The sequence below is a fragment of the Pan troglodytes genome, chromosome 9 (assembly GCF_028858775.2).
Source record: "Pan troglodytes isolate AG18354 chromosome 9, NHGRI_mPanTro3-v2.0_pri, whole genome shotgun sequence".
Taxonomy (NCBI): Eukaryota; Metazoa; Chordata; class Mammalia; order Primates; family Hominidae; genus Pan; species Pan troglodytes.
The window spans coordinates 4,299,610-4,313,540 of NC_072407.2; the positions used below are offsets into that span (position 1 = coordinate 4,299,610).

Below are 13,931 nucleotides of genomic sequence, written 5' to 3' on the forward strand. Positions count from 1 at the left end.
CATTAAAAAGTCAGGAAACAACAGGTGCTGGAGAGGATGTGGAGAAATAGGAACACTTTTACACTGTTGGTGGGACTGTAAACTAGTTCAACCATTGTGGAAGTCAGTGTGGCGATTCCTCAGGGATCTAGAACTAGAAATACCATTTGACCCAGCCATCCCATTACTGGGTATATACCCAAATGACTATAAATCATGCTGCTATAAAGACACATGCACACGTATGTTTATTGCAGCATTATTCACAATAGCAAAGACTTGGAACCAACCCAAATGTCCAACAATGATAGACTGGATTAAGAAAATGTGGCACATATACACCATGGAATACTATGCAGCCATAAAAAATGATGAGTTCATATCCTTTGTAGGGACATGGATGAAATTGGAAACCATCATTCTCAGTAAACTATCGCAAGAACAAAAAACCAAACACCGCATATTCTCACTCATAGGTGGGAATTGAACAATGAGATCACATGGACACAGGAAGGGGAATATCATACTCTGGGGACTGTGGTGGGGAGGGGGGAGGGGGGAGGGATAGCATTGGAAGATATACCTAATGCTAGATGACGAGTTAGTGGGTGCAGCGCACCAGCATGGCACATGTATACATATGTAACTAACCTGCACAATGTGCACATGTACCCTAAAACTTAAAGTATAATAAAAAATAAAAAATAAAAATAAAAAAAAAGAATGATAAAAATAAGCTCACCAATATACTCTGTACATATTTACCAAAATCTGTGCATGCTTATACATATAAACACAGCTGATAATTTATTAGTTAGGCTCATTTGTAATTTTTGTCACTATAGACCAGTTTTTTATTTAAATTGAAGATTATTATACATTTTAAATGATTAGTCAAAATTAAAAATCTAAAATGTGCTCTAAATACCTCTTAGGTCAGAAAAAAAAAAGTCAAAAGCTAGAATATAGAGAAATTAAGAAATGCCCTAAATTTCTAATCTGACAAAAATTCATACAAGATTTAAATATTTTAATGGAAAATAGAACAGAACTAATCATTGAAGAAATTATAGAAAGGAAACAAAATAAACAGATTATATGGAGGATTTTTAGAAGATAAGTAAATAAATTAATATACTAGGAAAAAACAAGGGAAATATAATTGATAAATAAATACAGGTAAGAGTTCTTTTGAAATAATGATAAAATAGAAAATCTCTGTCAAAACTAAAAGGAAAGATGCATAAATATATAAATAAATGACAAAACGATGTTGCATACATATATGACTTTTTCAGAATCAAAAAATTTAAATTTCTGTAATAAAATTTAAATGTTTATAAATTTAAAAAACTAGAAGAAAGAACGTTGACTGTTCACAATACAAATAAATGACAAATATTTGAGGTGATGGATATGCTAATTATCCTTATTTGATCATTGGACATTGTATACATGTATCAAAATATCACTCTGTATCCCATGAATATGTACAATTATTTGTCTCAAAAACAAACAAACAAAAGATAATGGGAGAATGTTGAAAACTCAGAGAGAAGAGCAACTCTCACAGATAGGGATCCAGATAACATTAGCAGCTGATTTCTCGGCAGAAACCTTGAAGGCCAGTAGGCAGTGGATTATATATTTAAAATAATGAAGAAACCTGTCAATTGAGAAATCTATAGCTGGAAAACTTATCCTTCAAAAATGAGGGAGAAATTAAGACATTTCCGGATTTTTTTTTTAAACTGAAAAAAAATCCATTTATCCCTGAATTTGCCATTCAAGAAGTGTTAAGTCCTTCAGGTTGAAATAAATGAACTCTAGGCAATAACTATATAAGTAAATAAGCAAGCTGTATGAATATACAAAGCTCTCTGGTAAAGGTAAATACATAAACAAACATAAAAACAGTCCTATTGTAATTTTGGTTTCTAACTCTGCTTTTTATTTTCTACATAATTTAAAAGTCAAATGCATAAAATGTAATTGTAAATCTGTTAGCTGGTATACAATGAATAAAGATATAATTTGTTACATCAATAACATAAAAAGAGTAGAGCTATATGTATAGCAGTAGAATTTTGGTATGTGATTGAACTTAAGTTGAAATAAATTCAAATTAAAATGTTATAACTCTAGGATGTTATATGTAATTCTCATAGTAACCAAAAACGAAATATACATAGAAGATAAACAAAAGGAAATGAGACTAGAAACAAAATGTGTCACTACAAAAAAATCAACTAAAGATAAAAAAGAAATAATTGAGAAAATAGCAAAAATCAGTAACTCTGACGTATTAAAACTTTCCATGCTACATAAATCTGAAAACTCTATTTCACATAAAACTGGAGCTGAAAGAGACAAATATTTATCTATAAAGTTAAAAGTTATATAGGGAACAAACACTAATTTTTTTTAGAAAAAATTATTAAAAGAGTAAAAATATGCCTTATACTACCCCAATTTCATGTTTTACAGCACTGGGAAAATAGAAAATAAAATGTTCTGTTAGCATGAATCCCTCTGTGCCCCCAAAAAACCCTATGGATTGCATCATTATTACCTAAAAAGTCTATTGTCAAATGCAGCAGAGTGGTATTTTTTACAAGGTAGATATTAATTTTAGATATGGAATAATATTGGTGATTTCAATTTTATAACACTGGGTTAAGATGAAAGAATGAGAAGATAAAGGTCCCTCAGCAATATAACTCACAAACATGTTCAGAAGCAGTAAGAAGTTACATTAATTATCTTTTGAAAGTCAATAATCTACATCTTTAATGTATGCATATAGCATAGCTAATGTGCTATCGCTGGGTCCATTTATTCAATGAAAAATTGCCGCTATGTGTCAGACATTTTTCTAGGCCTAGGAATGGATACATAAGTGAACAAAGCAAAGATTCTGGTTCTTGTAGAGTTTCCATTAAAAGACCATTTAGTAAAACTTTTCTTCCCCCAAATTATAAAATCTGTAAGATGATTTAACAACATGTGTAAAAGTCATTGTGGGCCAGGCACGGTGGCTCATACCAGGTGTGGTGACTCATAGCACTCTGTCACCCAGGCTAGAGTGCAGTGGCACAATCTCAGCTCACTGCAACCTCTGCCTCCTGGGTACAAGCGATTCTCCTGCCCCAACTTTCTGAGTAGCAAGGACTACAGGTGCACACCACCACGCCTGGGTAATTTTTGTACTATTAGTACAGACGGAGTTTCACCATGTTGGCCAGGCTGGTCTCGAACTCCTGACCTCAAATGATCCGTCTACCTCGGCCTCCCAAAGTGCTGGAATTACAGACGTGAGCCACAATGCCCGGCCTTATTTTCTACAACTTTGGTAACTTTAGCGTATACCCCAAATCTGTAAGACATAATATTATAATTCAAATGCAACTCATGGCTTCTCATTGTACTCTTTCTCTAGCTTTTGAATTATTTATTCTAATACCAGTTTTAATTCTGACACAAAAGCATGGGAGTTCTAATCAAAATCCAACCTTTTATCATAAAAACTATGAAGAAATTATGAGTAGAACTTAAAAAGGAAAATAGGCCTATTAATTAGATTTGTCTTTGTAGCATTTAACTCTATAATAAATAACATAATATTTTATGCCTATGAGTACCCAACAAAGCCTCCAGCTTCTATTTAGATATAAAATGTAAAAGTCACTACTGGATCCACAAGCAAGACTATGGTAAAGAAATTTCTCCAGCAAACCAGCTTCTTTCACATGATGTTACATGTTTCTTTTGTTTTTTCATTTTGGCAAACATTGATTGTCATCTTCGTGTTTGTCTATGTCCTAAGTGCTGGGATACAGAATCTGAAAAGATGGACACAGGACCTGCCTTCAAGTTCACCCTTTCTTTTTTTTTTTTTTTTTTTTTTTTTTTTTTTTTTTTTTTTTGAGATGGAGTTTTGCTCTTGTCGCCCAGGCTGGAGTGTAATGGTGAGATCTCGGCTCACTGCAACCTCCACCTCCAGGGTTCAAGTGATTCTCCTGCCTCAGCCTCCCAAGTAGCTGGGATTACAGGTCCCAGCCACGCCTAGCTAATTTTTGTATTTTTAGTAGAGACAGCGTTTCATCATGTTGGTCAGGCTGGTCTCGAACCCCTAACCTCAGGTAGTCGACCCACCTCGGCCTCGCACAGTGCTGAGATTACAGGCATGAGCCACCACGCCCTGCTAGGAGTTCACGCTTTAGTTGGGGAAAATATACAATAAGCAAGCCAGTTTTTAAAATGAGAACTGCAATTAGAGTTAAATGCTACAAAGACAAACTCACAGGAAGATGGGATGTAGAATGATAAGGCTCTCAGAATAGTAAGAGAAACTATTGCTTCTTACGATGTTTGTCTTTCTTTGTATCGGTGCTCAGCTGAGTCTGCAGTGCTTCAGAGGCAGCCTTCATTTTATAAAAATCTATGATTTCTCCTTCCAGTTGTTTTTTCTCTTCCTCGAGCTTCCTTATCTCCTCCTGTTGAATCATTTTAAGATGCTCGAACTTGTCCTGCAGCTGTGAAACCAATGTGCAGTTGTGACACCAAAGCAGTGTGGCTGAACACCTAAAAGAATATGCTTTTTTCTGATTATCAAACAAACCCAAATCATCACAGTAGAGCACGATCTTAATAACAATCTCAAAAACTCAGGAGTAAACACTCACATATGGAATTTTTCTTTTCTTTCTCTTTTCCTTTTATAAGATGGAGTCTCACTCTGTTGACCAGGCTGGAGGGCACTGGTGCGATCTCAGCTCACTGCAACCTCCATCTCCCAGTTCAAGTGATTCTCCTGCCTCAGCCTCTTGAGTAGCTGGGACTACAGGCATGCACCACCACTACAGGCGTGTGCCACCACACCTGGCTAATTTTTGTATTTTTAGTAGAGATGGCGTTTTGCCATGTTGGCCAGGCTGGTCTCGAACTCCTGACCTCAGGTGATCCTCCCGCTTTGGCCTCCCAAAGACTTTTTTTTTTTTTTAATATAGAGACAAGTTCTCAGTATGTTGCCGAGGCTGGTCTCAAACTCCTGAGCTCAAGTGATCCTCCCACCTCAGCTTCCCAAAGAGCTGGGACTGACTGGATGCAGTGGCTCATGCTTGTAAACTCAGCACTTTGGGAGGCCAAGGTGGGAGGATCGCTTGAGCCCAGGAGTTCAAGACCAGACTGGGTGATATAACACAATAGTAAACTTCAACAGGAGAGAGAATCTGTAAACTTGAATATAGATCTTCTGAAATTATCCAGTCAGAGGACAAAGAAAAAAAGAATAAAAAAGAGAAAAGAAGGCTGGGCATGGTGGCTCAAGCCTGTAATCCCAACACTTTGGGAGGCCGAGGCAGGCAGATTAAGAGGTCAGGAGTTCAAGATCAGCCTGGCCAACATGACAAAACCCCATCTCTACTAAAAATACAAAAATTAGCTGGGTGTGGTGGCACACACCTGTAGTCCCAGCTACTTGGGAGGCTGAGGCAGGAGAATCACTTGAACCCAGGAGGCGGAGGTTGGAATGCAATGTGAGCCGAGACCACACATTCCACTCCAGCCTGGGTGACAGAGCATGACTCTGTCTCAAAAGAAAAAAAAAGAGACAGAGAAAAGAAAGCCAACAAGACACCATTAGGCAAACCATTGTCAGGTTATGGGAGTTTGGGAAGGAAAGTAGAGAAAGGAGAAGAAAGCTTATTTAAAGAATGGCTGAAAACTGCTAAATCATGGGAAAGATTTAGACATCTAAATCCATGAAGCTTAAAGATTCCTAAAGAGGTTCAAACCAAATAGATACTCACCAAGTCACAATATAATCAAATAGTCAAAAGTTAAAGAAACTTTGCAGGTCAGGACAGAATCGAATAATACATTCAAAGTGCTGAAAGAAAAAAACTGCCAGCAACTAATATTATGTCTGACAAAGCTGTCCTTCAGAAAGAAAAAAGAAATAACGTGTTTTCTCGACAAACAAAGCTGAGGGCATTCAGGATTACTAGGTCTACCTTAAAAAAATGCTTAACGGAGTTTTTCAAGTAAAAATGAATGAAGTTGGGAGCCGTGGCTCATGCCTGTAATCCCATTTTGGGAGGCTGAGGTGGGTGGATCACCTGAGGTCGGGAGGTCAAGACCAGCCTGGCCAACATGGCAAAACCCCACCTTCAGTAAAAATACAAAAAATTAGCCAGGTATGAAGGCCACTGAGATCATGCCACTGCACTCCAGCCTGGGTGACAAGAGTCAAACTACATTTCAAAAACAAAAAACAAAACAAACAAAAAAAACAAAACTTGAGGCCTGGCCTTCTGCTCCTCTCCAACCCCCCCTTCTCTGGGCCCAAGCCACCTTGGCTGAGGAGGGGGTGAGGAGGTGTGAGCCCTTGCCAGGAACCCCCTGCCCGGACCAAGTACTCGGCCCCCAGGCCTGCGTTCAGTGAGGCCTCCCGTGGCGTCAGCATGTTCGTGTGGAGGAATGTGGAAGGTCACTCTGCGGCTGTGTTCCCCTGGTACTCCATCCCCTTCCTGACCCCTCCCTGCAGCCACATGAGGCCAGCAACCTGCCAGTCACTCAGTGGCCTCCAACCAGAGAAAACAACCTGCCAAGTTGGCAGCTGTTGCTCATGAGCATCCACCAGGTGGGACAGGGAGTGTTGACCCTGGGCGACCCCCTGGAGCCACCTGCCCTGAAAGCCCAGGGCCCGCAACCCCACACACTTTGGGGGTGGTGGAACCTGGTAAAAGCTCACCTCCCACCATGGAGGAGGAGCCCTGGGCCCCTCAGGGGAGTCCCTGCTGGACAGTGAGACAGAGAATGACCATGATGATGCTTTCCTCTCCATCATGTCTCCTGACACCCAGTTGCCTCTACCACTCAGATGATGTCAGGCCCAGTCCCTCAGTGCCCTGCGCAAGGAACAGGACTCATCTTCTGAGAAGGATGGACGCAGCCCCAACACATGGGACAAGGACCACATCCGGTGGCCCATGAGTAGCGGTCATGATCTTCAGCAAGCGGCACCAGGCCCTGGCGGGGCGCACCAGGGTCACCCCAACCAGGATAACCGGACCATCAGCCAGATGCTGAGCGAGCGGTGGTACACCCTGGGGCCCAATGAGATGCAGAAATACCACGACCTGGCCTTCCAGGTGAAGGTGGCCCACTTACAACAAGGACCGAAAGAAGTCCAGCTCAGAGGCCAAGCCCACAAGCCAGGGGCTAGCAGGAGTGTAACAAGGGCTCGTGGGAGCAGAGCATATCAGAGACGGGCACTGCCACTGCCCCTGGGGTGTCCTCTGAACTCCTGTCAGTTGCAGCCCAAACACTCCAGAGCTCGGATACCAAGGAGCAGCTTCTGTGGGGCAGAACGGCTGCACACAGTCAGGGAACCTGGCTCAGCCTGGCCCAAGCCTTCTCCACAGCAGGGTACACAGCCTGGACGGCAGGGAAATAGACCATCAGGCACTACGGGAACTGACACAGGTGGTGTCTGGCACTGCATCATACTCTGGCCCAAAGCCTTCTACTCAGTATGGAGCTCCAGGCCACTTTGCAGCCCCTGGTGAGGGAGGTGACCAGTGGGCAGCCCTGCTGCTGCCCACCTGAGCTACTCATTCCCAGCACATGGCCAGTGAGGACATAGTGAGTGACGAGGAGCACACGGTCATCCATGAGGAGGAGGGGGTGATGATGTCATTGCTGATGATGGCTTTAGCACCACTGACACCGATCTCAAGTTCAAGGAGTGGGTGACCGACTGAGAGTGGGGACAACTCTGGGGAGGAGCCAGAGGGCAATAAGGGCTTTGGTGGGAAGGTATTTGCACCTATCATTCCGTCCTCCTTTACTCCAGCCGCCCCTTGCTGGATCCTGAGCCCCCAGGGTCCCCCGATCCACCTGCAGCTTTTGGCAAAGTCTATGGTCCCACCCTGTCCTCCTCCTACACATACTCGGATGCTTCCTCCTCAACCTTGGCACCCACCTCCTTCTTACTGGGCCCAGGAGCCTTCAAAGCCCAGGAGTCTGGTCAAGGCAGCAGAGCGGGCCCCCTATGGCCCCTACCCCTGGGGATGGGGGCCCAGGGATGCCTTCCAAGGTGACCTATTTCCTCCCAATGGATCCTGCCACCTTCTGGTGCAAGAGACCTGAAAGTGTGGGCAACCTGGAGCTACCAGGCTCCTCAGTCATCAGGGTCCCTCCCAACACTAAGGCTTTCCTAGGCAGGAGCTGGGCTGAGCCACCCGGGGGGCAGAGCCTGAAGAGAAACTGACTGGGCTTTCGGTGTCGGGGCAGAGGGAACCCCACGGACATGGATCCCACACTGGAGGACCCCACCATGCCCAAATGCAAGATGAGAAGATGCTCCAGCTGCAGTCCAAAGCCCAACACCCCCAAGTGTGCCATGTGTGATGGGGACAGCTTCCCCTTTGCCTGTACAGGTGCAGAAGCCGAGGACAGGCGCAGGGAACCGGAGACCGAGAAGGCGCTGTCCTCTTCACTGCACGTGCCCTGGACCAGTGCCGGCCCTGATCATGCAGCTCTTCCAGGCCCACTGCTTCTTCCCGTCCACTAGGCCACAGCCGCCCTCCAGGCCCACTATGCACACATCTTCCGCTCCAAGGTTTGTTCTGCCCCTGCCCTGACTCCCAGCCCTGTGGGGGTCCTGACCGCACCTCACCTGGCTCAGACTCTTGACGCTGCCCTGGCTGCCCCACCACTGCCTCTGCCCGAGAGTCACGTGAGGCTGAGAGTAGGGGCAGGGGCAGCAGTGGTGCCAGTTGGGGGGCGGTCCAGTGGGAGGAGCCTCAGCCTCGCGGGCTGCTCCGTGGGACTGATGACTGCATGATCTGGGCACCTCACGGATCTTCAACTGCAGGTGAAACGGATGCTGGTGGTGGGTGCAGGGCCGCTGGGAGCTGCTGCATGGTTCCCAGAGGCTGGACTGGGGCAGGTGCCAACTGAAGCTGCTGGGGCAGCATGGGCAGGATGTTCTGCACACAAACCTTGGAGAAGATGATGTGTGCATAGCGGGTCCACTGCTGCTGCCCCTGCCCTGACTCCCAGCCCTGCCTGACCCCACCTCAACCTGCTCAGGCTCTGGCGCAACCCTGGCTGCCCTGCCACTGCCTCTGCCCCAGAGTTGGGGCCTTGACAGCCTGGTTGGAAGGGACACCCCAGCCCTGCCTCAACACCTGGGGGTCTCCATAACTACCACAGGCAGGTGGGCAACCCCAAAGATCCCAGGACTCACAGTACCCCCTGAGAACATGGACAGTATGTGGGGGTAGCAATGGAGGGCAGGATGGTTATCTTCTCCCAGGTAAAGCCATTTAATCCTTTCAGTTTGGGATGGAGTAAAGCCTGCCTCTTTTTTTTTTTTTTTTTTTTTTTTTTTTTTGAGACCGAGTCTTGCTCTGTCACCCAGGCTGGAGTGCAGTGGTGCGATCTTGGCTCACTGCAACCTCTTCCCGCCGGGTTCACGCCATTCTCCTGCCTCAGCCTTCCGGGTAGCTAGGATTACAGGTGCACGCTACCACGTCCGGCTAATTTTTGTATTTTTAGTACAGACGGGGCTTCATCATCTTGGCCAGGCTGATTTCGATCTCCTGACATCGTGATCTGCCTGCCTCCCCCTCCTAAAATGCTGGGATTACAGGCGTGAGCCACCATGCCTGGCCAAGGCCTGCTCCTCTTATCTATACCCCCTACCCCTGCAGCTGTGCCGGGGGAAAGCTGGGCAGTTTCCCTCCTCCGAGCCCCTGTACATACCATGAATTGTGGGACCTTCAGAGCTTTTCACTTTTCGGAAAATAGCTCCTGCTGGGCTACAAGATGGAGTGTGAAGAGGGCCTTGGGCCACAGGGAGGCGCCTGTGGACTAGGGGGAGTTCATGCACTCCTTCTTTCCCCAGAGGGGCTGGACTCAGGTGAGTATGGGGGTGGGGGCTCCTGCACTTCGACACAGGCAGCGGGAGGGTTTTCTCCCCATTCCCTCTGCACTCCCAACTTGAGCTATACTTTTTAAGAAAGTCATTCACCCTGCCTTTGCCCCCTTCCCCAGAACAGAACACGTTGATCATGGGCGATATTTTTCATTGTGCCAAAAAGTTGCCATGACCGTCATTAAACCTGTTTAACACCAAATAATAAGGAAAATAAAATAAAAAATTCGGGCATGGTGCAGAAACTCACTCCAAATAAATTACCTACCAAAATATGTAATGGTGGAAATATTCCAAAATTCAATATTTTGGGATTTATACACAAAAGATAAACAAAATTAGAGGCCAAGAGGCTGCCGGAAGGGAAAAACGGGGCCTGGAAAGGCCGTTGTGAGTAATGAGCTGGGCCTAAGGAGGCCACTGGCAGGCAGTAGCTGGACCTGCCGAAGTGGCCGAAAGGCAGGAGCTTTGGACTGGGGAGGCCGCAGTGAGGCGAGAGCTAGCTGGGCGTGGAGAGTCTGCTGTGAGGCTGAGGCCGAGGCCGGGCCCATGCAGGCCTTCGAGAGGCAGGAGGCCGGGCCTGCAAAGGCCGACTGGAGATCAAGTTCTGCGCCTGAAGAGGCTGCCAAAAGTCAAAAGTGGGGCCTGGGAAGGCCGCTGAGAGCCATGAGCTGGGCTGGGCCGAAAGAGGCCACTGGGAGGCAGGAGGAGCTGGGCCTGGAGAGGCTGACTCGAGGAAGTTTTGCACCTGGAGAGGCCGCTGAGAGGACGGAGCTGGGCCCGGGGAGGCCGACTTGCTGCTCTTCCAGGCCCACTTCCAGGCCGGCTTGAGGACGACTTGGGCCTGCAGAGGCCGCCGGGAGGCCCAAGCTGGGCCTAGAGGAGCCCACCGACCGGAGGCCGTTTGGGGCCTGCAGATGCCATCGGAGGGCAGGAGCTGAGCCTGGAGAGGCCACCGTGAGGCCTGAGACGTTGTTGGGACCTGGAGTCGGCCCAGAGTCAGGCCTGGAGATGCAGCCGTGAGGAAGAGCTGGGCCCGGAGAGGACGCCGGGAGGCTGCAAGTGGGTCTGAGAGGCCAACTTGAGGAGGCCTGGCCTCCGCCTCCCGCATGGCCCAGCTGTTCCTCCTGGCTGCATCTCCCGCCTCCCAGCAAACAAGCTCTTTTGGCTCAGCTCCCGCCTGCGTTTGTAGACCCCGAAGTTTCTGCAACCAAGCTCTTCAGACCCACATCCCTTCTCCCAGTGACTGAACAGTCCCAGCTCCGGCGGGAGACGGGCGTCTGCAGACCCCGCTGTTTCCTCCCAGGGGAGTCTCCAGGCCCAGCTCTCGCCCCACCGCGACCTCCCGGGCCCAAGTCCCTGCCTACCTCCCAGCAGCCTGCGTGCGACCCTGCTCCTCCCTCACAGTGGCCTGTTGAGGCAGGGGCTCACGTTGACCTCTCTCAGCATGGGAGGGGCCGGTGTGAGGCAAGGGGCTCACACTGACCTCTGTCAGCCTGGGAGGGGCCGGTGTGAGGCAAGGGCTCACACTGACCTCTCTCAGCGTGGGAGGAGCCAGTGTGAGGCAGGGGCTCACGCCTCTGGGCAGGGTGCCAGAGGCATGAGTTAGGCATCAACAGGCCACCGTGAGGGAGGAGCTGGGCCGCACGCGGGCTGCTGGGAGGCAAGCTGGGACTTGGCCCCGGGAGGCCGCCGTGGCGGCAAGAGCTGGGCCTGGAGAGGCCCCTGGGAGGCAAGGGCGGGGCCTGCAGACGCTGTTCTCCAACCAGTGCTGGGCCTGTACAGGCCACCAGGAGGCAGGAGGTGGGCCCTCAGAGCTTGGCTGGAGAAAGTTCGGGGCCTACAAAGGCGGTTGGGAGCTGGGCAGGAGTTGAGCCAAAAGAGCTTGCTTACTTGCTGGGAGGCAGGGCCGGGAGAGGCCGACTTCAGGACAACTTGGGCCTGCGGCGGTTGCCGGGAGGCCCAAGCTTGGCGTGGAGGAGCCCACCGACCGGAGACCATTTGGGGCCTGGAGATGCCATCGGAGGGCAGGAGCTCATCCTGGAGAGGCCACCGTGAGGCCTGACCTGGGCCTGGGGAGCTTGGCTTGAGGAAGCTGTGGGCCGACCAAGGCCGCCAGGAGATGGGTAGGCACTGAGTCCAAAGAGGTTGTTGAGAGGCAGGAGTCGGGCCTGGAGACGCAACCAGGAAGAAGAGCTGGGCCCGGAGAGGATGCCCGGAGGGTGCAAGTGGGTCTGGAGAGGCCGACTTGAGGAGGTTCTGGGTCCGGAGAGGCCGCCGGAAAGGAAAAACTGGGCCTGGAAAGGCCGTTGTGAGGAATGAGCCCCATGGGCCTGAAGAGGCCACTGGCAGGCGGGAGCTGGGCCTGCCGAAGCGGCCGAGAGGCAGGAGCTTTGGACTTGGGAGGCCGCAGTGAGGCGACAGCTAGCTGGGCGTGGAGAGTCCGCTGTGAGGCAGAGGCTGGGACTGTGCGGGCCTTCGGGAGGCAGGAGGCTGGGCCTTGTCGAGGCCTGCAGAGGCCACCGAAAGTCAAAAGCGGGGCTTGGGAAGGCCGCCGGGAGGCATGAGCTGGGCTGGGCCGAAAGAGGCCACTGGGAGGCAGGAGGAGCTGGGCCTGGAGAGGCTGCCGAAAGGCAGGAGCTTCACCTGAGGATGCCACAGTGAGACACCATCTGGGTCTGGAGGGTCCACTGTGAGGCAGAGGCTGGCCTGTAGAGTCCGACAGTAGACAGAAGTTGGGCAAAAGGCTGATTTGAGGAAGTTTTGGGCTTCAAGAGTCAGCCACGAGGCAGGCACTAGGCCTGGAAATGGCCCGACAGTCATGAGTTGGGCCTAAATGGGCCACTGTGAGGGAGGAGCTGTGCCTGTTGAGGCCGCTGGCAGGCAGGCAGAAATTTGGCCTGGGGCAGCTGCCATGAGGCAAGAGCTGGGCCTGGAAAAAGCCCCTGGGAGGCAAGAGCAGGGCCTGCAGAGGCTGTTCTCAAGTCAAAGCTGGGCCTGTTCATGCCACCGGGAAGCAGAAGGTGGGCCTGGAGAGTTTGACTTGAGGAAGTTTTGGGCCTACATTGGCCGCCATGAGCTGGACAGGAACTGGGCCAAAAAAGGCTGTTGTGAGGCAGCAGCTGTGCCTGTAGACCCAGCCAAGAGGAAGAGGTGGGCCTGGAGAAGCCCCCATGAGGCAGAGGTTGGGCCTGTAGATGCTGACAGGAGGCAGGAGCTGGGCCTGGAGAGGTCAACTTGAGGAGATTTTGGGCCTTCATAGGCCACCAGGAGGCAGCAGTTGGGACTAGAGAGTCTGACTTGAGTAAGTTTTGGGCCCGGAGATGACGTCCTGGAACAGGACTTGGGCCTGGAGAGGCCACCGTGAGGCATAAGCTGGATGTAGAGAGGCCAGTGTGAGGCAAGACCTGGGCCTGTCTAGGCTGCTGGGAGACAGGCAGGAATCTGGCCAGGGAAGGTTGCCATGAGACAAAAGTTGGGCCTGGAAAGGCCCTTGTGAAGCATGAGCTTGGCCTAAAGAGGCCACTGGGTGGCAGGAGCTGGGTGTGTAGAAGCTGCTGAAAGGTTGGGAGCTTGGCTTGGGGGGTCCACAGTGAGGCAGATGCTGGGCGTGAAGAATCTGCTGTGAGGCAGATGTTGGGACTGTAGAGGCCGACGGGAGGCAGAGGCTGGGCCTGGAGGGGCCACCAAGATGCAGGAGCTGGGCCTGAGGAGGCTGCAAAGAAGCATGAGCTGGGCCTGGTGAGGTCGACTTGACAAAGTTCAGGGCCTGGAGAGAAGGCTGGGAGGCAGGAGCTGGGTCTAAAGAGGCCATTGTAACGATGGAGCTGTGCCTGTGGAGGCTGTTGTGAGGCAGTAGCCTCATCTGCAGAGACTGCCGTGAGGTAGGGTATGGGCCTAAATAGGCCATTGTGAGTCATGAGCTTGGTCTGTAGAGGCTGACTGGAGAAAGTTCTGGGCCTGGAGAGGCTGCCGGGAGGTAGGAGCTGGGCCAAAAGATGTAAGC

At 49.8% G+C, this 13,931-nt stretch overlaps 1 protein-coding gene and 2 pseudogenes across 1 annotated transcript in view; 1 reads left to right on the plus strand and 2 right to left on the minus strand.

The window, feature by feature from the left end:
* The first annotated feature begins 6,443 nt into the window (after positions 1–6,443).
* LOC129136306 (protein capicua homolog) lies at positions 6,444–8,254 on the plus strand (annotated as a pseudogene).
* Positions 8,255–10,059: 1,805 nt separating this feature from the next.
* Positions 10,060–12,695, minus strand: LOC129136382 (putative uncharacterized protein FLJ44672; annotated as a pseudogene).
* A 410-nt stretch (positions 12,696–13,105) lies between these two features.
* Positions 13,106–13,931, minus strand: part of LOC112207799 (uncharacterized) — a 57,022-nt gene continuing 56,196 nt past the window's right edge. The window contains exon 18 of the mRNA XM_063783588.1: positions 13,106–13,911. Coding sequence (XP_063639658.1) covers positions 13,212–13,835 — 624 coding nt within the window. The 5' untranslated portion in view covers positions 13,836–13,911 and the 3' untranslated portion in view covers positions 13,106–13,211. The remainder of the gene's footprint in view (positions 13,912–13,931) is intronic.